This window comes from Anopheles moucheti, chromosome 3 (assembly GCF_943734755.1).
Source record: "Anopheles moucheti chromosome 3, idAnoMoucSN_F20_07, whole genome shotgun sequence".
In the NCBI taxonomy this organism is placed as follows: domain Eukaryota; kingdom Metazoa; phylum Arthropoda; class Insecta; order Diptera; family Culicidae; genus Anopheles; species Anopheles moucheti.
Window position 1 is genome coordinate 71,332,305 of NC_069141.1, and position 8,081 is coordinate 71,340,385.

At 44.3% G+C, this 8,081-nt stretch overlaps 2 protein-coding genes across 2 annotated transcripts; both read left to right on the forward strand.

The window, feature by feature from the left end:
- The first annotated feature begins 26 nt into the window (after nucleotides 1-26).
- LOC128303366 (protein odr-4 homolog) lies at nucleotides 27-1,820 on the forward strand. Its single transcript, XM_053040299.1, has 3 exons — nucleotides 27-75; nucleotides 154-1,172; nucleotides 1,243-1,820. The coding sequence occupies exons 2-3, from the start codon at nucleotides 417-419 to the stop codon at nucleotides 1,804-1,806; spliced, it is 1,320 nt and encodes a 439-aa protein (XP_052896259.1). The 5' UTR covers nucleotides 27-75; nucleotides 154-416; the 3' UTR covers nucleotides 1,807-1,820.
- Nucleotides 1,821-2,132: 312 nt separating this feature from the next.
- LOC128302978 (uncharacterized) lies at nucleotides 2,133-3,292 on the forward strand. The gene is made up of 2 exons (XM_053039828.1): nucleotides 2,133-2,829; nucleotides 2,904-3,292. Exons 1-2 carry the CDS (start codon nucleotides 2,133-2,135, stop codon nucleotides 3,290-3,292), a joined length of 1,086 nt encoding a protein of 361 aa, XP_052895788.1.
- The last annotated feature ends 4,789 nt before the right edge of the window (nucleotides 3,293-8,081 follow it).

Sequence of the window (8,081 nt, forward strand, 5' to 3'; positions counted from 1 at the left end):
ATGCATCATTTGTCAATGATTGTCCACGATCAAACTCTGTCAAACATTGTTTACAAATGAATGAAGATAGCTTTGGTAAGTGTTTCGCTAATTTCTTTCAGATAAAATGTAGATCTCTCTCCTGACTGTAACAGGTGTATTCGTTCATTATAGAATTATCATGATCTCAGTGCGCAATTGGTTATGCCTTTGAACAACACACGGAAGCATCGCTTCGACTAGAAAGTCGAAATTCACGACACGTCACAAGCACGAAACACGACACGTCATTTGCCGGGAAATCAATTGAAATTGGTGACGAAAGGATAGCAACCATAGCAGATGTTTGATCTAGAAAACGCTACGAATCTATGTAGCAATACGAAATTCTCCCTCACTGATCCAATTAGTTTTGCGTGAAGCTTCCACCGACCAACATGGGCCGTTCGGTGTTATGCGAATCTTTCGTGGAGGATTATTTGCGACAGCTGAGCCGTAAGGCTGGAGTGTGCATGGGTCTGCTGATAGGACAACCATCTGCTGGAGGAAAGGATTACATTGTTCACGCTACTCGCATCACGGGCCAAGATGAAGAGGAAAGCGATGAATCACAAAAGCTGAACGCAACCGTTGCATCCCAGCAGGCGCTGGACGCAACTCGAATGCTTCCGGGTGGAATGTACGTGATGGGTATCTTTGTCATTCACCCGAAAAATGTATTCCAAGAGCAAACGCTGCTGGCATCCGTTAAATTCATACTAATGAGCATGAAGGCCACGTTCGATGCGAATCCGCTGCTCATGGGCACGTGCGAAGAGTCAGAGAAAAGTGAGAAGCTTGTGCTTTACTACTCGTCCAGCAGTAAAACCCAGATATGTAAAGCGATTTCGTTGGCGGCAGAAAATCCTACCGTACTTCCGTGCGAATGGAAGTTTGCCGAGCGTCTTACAACCTGGCACAAACTGAATGTGTTCTTCGAGACGGACGACGTGTATCCGTTGAAGCAAAACAGTGTCCAAGAAATGCACGACACCGAAGCAAGCCTGACGGAATGTGCCAGGAAGTTAAAAGAACAGCTCATGGATGCAAAAATTCTTTTCGACGGAGCCCCAAAGCTTGGCGCCGATACCGTGGAGGGTGTGCTGACCATGAAGAATCAGGACAAATTTCTCGCAAATGTGTATCTACCAACGGTAAGCTCGAATGTTAACCCCGTTTGATACGACAGTTATGATTTACACCAGATTTCCGTTCTAATTTCAGTCCACAGAACTAACCGCCAGCGATGCGAAGATAGAGCATTTCGAGGGCACGTTGAAATTTGACGGGATTGTTAGCTCGCAGATATTTATCCACTCGCGGTGCACTTTCAGCGAAGCGGAACGTTTCATTGTCGCTGATATCGTGCGTTCGCTTATGTCGCGCATTCAAATTCACTGTGATTCATTGGTTCAGACCGAAGACACAACGCAGGACAAGATAACGTTGAACGAGCTGCCTCGTCGCGTCTATTTTCCGGTGCGCAGCCAGGGTGGCTTCCCGGTACAGTTCAGTGACTATCTGTTTCCGGAGGAGAGCGTCGAAACGCCATTAGGACGGATAAGAGAAATTCTAGACATCGGTGTTACCGCGAGAGACCTGAACAGTAAGGTCGAGTTAGTGCCTGTTGTAAAGGAGGACGAACGGCCTACCGAGGAAGCGGTATGGCAGCAGCCTGCAAACAAGGAAGATGATTTCGAAGGGAAGCTAAATCTTCCGGTAGTCGGTGGATTGGTAACGGTGATCGTTTTGCTAATTGCTTTGTTGGTGTACTATTTAATGAAATAAACTAACGCATTTATTTTTTCCACAAAGAACGACTATTGGAATTTTGATTGGAATGCATCATCGAATCCCGTACACAGGTTGGCGCCATTAAACGTTTCACGATGTACCCCATTGATATGATGCGCTTAGCAGGTGTCACAATTGGGAGGGAAAATTTAGCACCCATTTGGCGGTAATGTCAACGCAGCAACCAGCGCCCTTCCGCGTTTCCATAGTAACGGAGGGGAAAGCCGAAAAATGCTGGACTTCATGTCATTATGAACCAATGCGCTTAGTTCCAGTTCAGCTTTCGTACGAGTTATCGCAAATCGTAAGCAGGTGTAAAGATGACTCTTGTGTTGAGTGATATACCTGAAGAGGAATTAAAAACGTTTCGCTTCGTACTGAAACTTTGGATCGCTACAAACGACCCGTCGGTTAACTATTTAAGGTGGAACCGCGATCGAACTGTTCTGATCGCCAACATATTGGAGCTGATGCATATATTCTGCGCGAGCACAGGCAACATCTTCATTTGCGAAACTCCCGAGAAATTTATCTGGCTGATGTACAAACACGGCTTCGATAGATGTATTCCGCAAGTGTTGGAGGAGTCAGAACGTAGAGGAATCACGCCAGAATGTATGCTCTTTGTGCATCCGCAGTTTATTGGCAGCAATTCCGAAATGTTTGACGCATGGATATCGTTTCCTGGGGTGAGAGTGCAAGATAAAACTGCACAAAAAGGAAGCTGCACGTTACCATCCATGATGCAATTTATGGTAAGAGAAAACATTGCGGAATTTGCCGAGCTCAGGATGCAAGTAATGTTCATGGTGACGAACTTGCAATCGAAGTTATGGGAACCAATGTGCGGACGAGAAAGTGCCTCCATAGAAATACCCCAACAGTTTGTAGACTACCCAGAGATGGACATGCCCGATTATTTTCAAACGCAAGAAATCGGAGGTAACTACGGTCCGGTGTCTGTAGACGACTTGAGGCAATGTCTTGGCGACCTACTACCCAGGTTCACAACTGACGGTAAGTTAGTAATATAGCTTCATCTTCACGCTTGGTCCTGAAAAATAAAACAATTTTGTTCTATTTTCTTGCAGAAGAATCTGTGAATGCCACTGATGTACTGGAGGAAGTAGAAGTGTTCGAAGAGAACGAGGTATCGCAGGTTAATGACGTTGTTTACATTGCCCAAGAACCTGGTGCAAATGAAGTTGAGGTACCCGTAACCCAGCAGTTTAACGATTTGCGTGAGCTGTATGAAAACGTCGATATCTGGACAGATGCCGACAGCAATCTGCTTGAGTATCATGAGGAATACAACATAGCTGACGAAACAACGCAGGAGGTCATGAATGAGAGTGTGGAAGCGGACGCTGTTGAGATATCATCCGAATCGGCAGAGAGTTTAGCAGAAATGGATGATAATATGGCTGTAAACCTGACGAAAAGCATGCGGGCGTGCCTTCTACCAATTGATTTCGAATAGAAATCGTTACTTAATTCAACTTAGTCATAACTTAGCTAACTTCTTGAAAAGCCAGGGCACGTTATAGAACGTGGATTGTTTTTAAGTGAGGTTGGAGATTGTTTTAAAACAGATAATTACAAATTTTATCCCAACTGAGCAATGAATGAAAGGGAAAGAGAATAAAAAGAGTTATTTATATAAAGGTATCTTGGTAGTATCTCAGATTAGTATGCGAGCAATTGGTGTAACGACTTACGATTGTGTTGCTTTACGATGCGAAATTAAAACAAATTGATCTTAAATTAAATTAAACTAAAAACCATATTCTTCATGAAGTCATAAATAATGTACGAAGTCTTTTGCCAGATAAATACGTGGTTGCTTCTGATTGATTTGGACCAAATTATGGAATTGTTAAAACGATTGCAGTTAAGTCATCCGCCATCCAAATGATCTTGACCTTAGATGCATATCTGATTAGTAGCACCGATGAGGACTGAAGTTGTATCTTTGTCATTCCAATAATGACCAGCAAACAACGCTTACTATGATGAACGCGGAAAACCTCCACACATCGCAGTGCAATTTTATGTTTCGCAAATGTCGAAGGAAATCGTTAGACATTTCAGTCCACTGTACGGGCGAGCCGTGGTCAAGTTCAAGTTGGATTTAGATTACAGTGTGAGGGTGTACATTAGTTCAATCGAACGATCGAGAATGGTATGTTGATGACGGTACATCAGGGGTTGGTATGTACTGCAAGCTGATTGTAAAGTGATTCCAGACACGTAGTACTCGAAAAGCAAAGGAAGTCTCCGATTTTTGTACACTTGTTTACATTTCCTTCTAAATCACCGAGAAACCCAACCCGTGAGGACGTTAACCGACGCGTGGTCAATGTCACTATTGTGTACAAAAGGAAGGTGTCCACAAATGGCCTTCACAATGTGCAAAACTTTCGACCATTTCGTCATCGTCTAACGTGAAGATGGAGGAACACTGTGAGTGGACTTTCCCAATACATACGGGTCCTACACAATCCTATCGCAACGCGTGCAAAGATGCAATACTTCTGTTTACTCTAGCCATAGGTACGTGCCCTCTTACATGTTGTCCACTATTTTGAGAGTTTCCAGCGTCTCTCCGTTGGTGACATAGAGCGGTAATCAGCATATTAGCGCAAATTTCAAGGTTGCTGAAGACGTTACATAAAATAATGCGACAACATCGTGCTGGGATGGTGCAACAAAAGCGGTTGTCGCGTAATGTTGACCACCACCAATTGCCCCATTAAGACATCTGACAACGACCGTGCGGGAATATGCCGAATCTAGTCTCTGTAGGATTAGCATCTCAGGTGTTTTTGTTTTACAAACGTTTTTCACACTTAAGTGAACCATTTTTTACGCCTTGAATTAGCTTCATTAAGCGCCTCAACTCTTTGTCACTGCAGCTTCAATAACTTCTATAAAAGGGAGTTAATCATAGTGCCGGCATGAAAAGCAGCGTGAAGCTTCGCATAAACGTATTATTTTCCGGTCTTTTTCACGTGTTGATGAGTTAATTAGTGGGCCGAACACACACTGTCCTTCCACTGCTTGCGAGGCACTTGCGTTCGGAAGTGGAAATCCGACTTTAACTGGCCCGCATAACAGCTTAACAAAGATTGCAGTGAAAATTGTCCTATTCCAGTTGATTTGCATCGAACAGAAGACCAACACTGGCTAATGGTTTACGTTTTGCATTCGCATCTCTTTCGAAGCAACACAATAAACATTTGTTCGTTTTTGTGTTTCCTTCTATTTTTAAACATTCGGAAGAGACCCTCCTTTTCATTTGCTTCCCTCACCAATGGGGCCTCCGGTCATACCACCAGCGGCTGCATCCTTCCATCTTTCATGCAAATTAGACCGTAACCGGACAGGGGCGGCCCGCCGGTACCTCTTGTTCGCGGTACGTCGTTTATTAATTATTCCTCGGGTACCCTTCAACCGGAGCAACCGGCCGTCTCGGAAGACGTTACGAGGAAGTGTGCCGGGCAGGCTGTATCGTTGTTTAATTGAAATCGCCACATTTAATCACCGGTACGCCGATGCAAATGCGCCCCCGATGCGGACACTAAATGGCGCACTGTCATGCCGACAATGTGGGTGAGTGGTGTTGGTGTTGGTTGGGTCGGATAAAATCTACGAGTTCTTCTCCTTCACTAGGTCAGTGGGTACGGTGGCGCTTGTGCCGTACCTTGGATGGCATTGGATTAACGGCATGCGAGAAGCGTTAATATCGTTGTGATGTGGCTAGTTTATTAGCACAGGTCCCAACGCATCGTCCGATGGTGTTAAAGGTAGTCATAATTATAACAAGACTCCAACTGAAGGAAGTCGTAGATGGACCGATGATTGGATTGTGTCTCGTTTTCTTTGCTACGTTTATGGTTTCCAATTTTCCACACTTTTCGCCACCTTGCAAATCTACGGCCATTGTGTTTGTGTCTTCAGTTCCGGTTTCTTCCATTTCTTCTCGTTAGCGCGTGTTTGCTTTGTTCGCGAACAGGGCATCGGTAGTACTACAGACGATGACCCTGTCTTGTTACGTGGAGGATGCTACCGAGCGAAGGTTAAGGGTATGGGAAAATGTATGATCAAATGTATCTATCTTCACACCTCCATTTCTGTAAATTTAAACCGAAAACAAACATTTTGCATAACATTAAATAACTCCTTAATAAGGTGTTGTACTGAAATTATTATCCAGTGCGAGCCTTGCCAATATAAAAAATCTTCAAATATTTGCCGACTTACCGACAAAAACCGAGTTCAAACTCAAACGTATGCCTCCATCGGACCAAACAGCTGAAACTTCATTTATCAACGTCTGGTGAAATTTGCACTTTTAATCCCGATTTTGTGTGTTTTATTTGTTGTGCTCCATTCGGGCAGCTTCAGTTGGAATGTGCTCCAGCGTGGGTGGGAGGAAAAATGATTAACGAGCCATGCAGGCTTATGAAATGTGCTTGCCAATCTTTTAGGGCACACCAGTGAAAGGTGATCGTGACCGGAAGATAGGCAAAATGGAAACTTCAACCGCACGAGCCAGCGTACAGCGCCCCAAAAGCCAGTAATGGAAACCCTACGTTTTGCTTTATATCACCTGATGTCAATCATTGTTTGAATTAAGGTTTCAAGCGAACAAAAAAATAGGTTTGTGGGTAGAATTTATTCAACTCCCTAACTAAGACCACGGAAAAGAAGAAATTGTTGCGCTAACCTAAAAATGTACCGACTTCCGATAAACTAAACGCGAACGATGTCCGTAAAGATGTTTTGAAAGCACTGCAAATTATGACACCATAGAAACAATGACCTCACGAGCGCATACGTCGGGAGGGTTTTATAGCCCGGTGTGGGCAAACAGCACGCCGATCATGTCGGCAAAGCGTCACATTTCAAAGACGATCATAAATCGCATATAGGTGAAGCGTATGCTGTGCAGATGCTGACCGTAATCGTAAACACTTCTCATTAGCCAATTAAAGTCCAATCCGAGCGTGGATGGATTTGTGGGAAGAATTTTTCTCGAATTCTATCTGGAATCTAGAACCAGTAGGAACAAGGTCGACCGTATGGGAATAGGGTCGGTGCAGAATGGGCACAAGGGTAATTAATCGATCTAAGCCACCAACGTTAATGATCTGCTGTCATAAACTGTCGCCGCAGCGACGGATGGTGCGGGTTAGCCAGATTGAAGACAAGTTGTCAACCTCGATTTCAACCAGCACCCAAGGCAAGGAAATGAAAAGTATGCAATCGTAAGCATGATTGGAAAATAGTATTATTAGTCCGACTCCGACCGGAATAAATTCACATGCATCGTTTTCGTTCAGGGGATGTTCTTCGCCAAGGCGCAGGGCTTGGGTTATGATTAACGGTCTGTCATTTTCTGTCCTCCTGCGGACATACGAATGGACGGAAATGCAGGCAAGCCTCTCGTGGCATGAGCGAATAACAAAATGGATGAGATTTCAATTAATCGAATCCAATTGCCGGTGGAAAATTAATCGAAATGAATAATTTTTCTCACAACCTCAATACGATCTGAGTGCCGCAGCAGAGCACGATTGGCTACAGCTCGACCACATCAGTTTTATTCTTTAAGGTCATTTGTGGGCTTCTGTGGAAGCACAACAAGCAACGAGCGTATATACAAAGAACATCAATTCAAATTCTTGTAGCGTTGAAGACACGAGTCGGAGGCATACCATTTTGGATGTAGCCAGCTCGTGCATTAGTTTCAGTGGTATGTTTTATCCAATCGTATGATAAAACACTCATAACAATCAGCTTAACAACCCTTGACAACGTGAATCAACATTTGTCGACAGCCTTCACACGCCCAAATAGCGCAAGTACCTCACGATAGTATAACGATTATCGCTTTTGCACTTGGTACGACGTAATGGTTTAGCTGCAGCACGCGGTAATAAAAACATTTGCCTATGACGAAGGTGACAAAAATCCGACAAACAAAGGCAAACACACACACACATACATACACGCACGCTCGATAGCTCAAGTCCTCGATGCCATTGAACTGGATGAAGGCATGGGTTGCCGGGTTGGCAGCAGAATGCAGGCACGATTATTCCAACATTAAACCCACGACAAATGTCGATGACGACGGTGTCTCTTGTGCTACTGAACAAGTGCGCTGATTGCACGTAATACTTCGTGCACAGCGTGGCCAACACTGAGGGCTTCCACGGTGCTGGCGAAAAGCTTAGAACGTGAACGTGAATCAGGCAGCCCTA

Coding starts and splice junctions, on each gene's coding strand:
- LOC128303366 (XM_053040299.1), top strand. CDS start 417: ATGGGCCGTTCGGTGTTATGCGAATCTTTCGTGGAGGATTATTTGCGA. Junction 1,173..1,242: donor CAAATGTGTATCTACCAACG/GTAAGCTCGAAT, acceptor TTCTAATTTCAG/TCCACAGAACTAACCGCCAG.
- LOC128302978 (XM_053039828.1), top strand. CDS start 2,133: ATGACTCTTGTGTTGAGTGATATACCTGAAGAGGAATTAAAAACGTTT. Junction 2,830..2,903: donor ACCCAGGTTCACAACTGACG/GTAAGTTAGTAA, acceptor ATTTTCTTGCAG/AAGAATCTGTGAATGCCACT.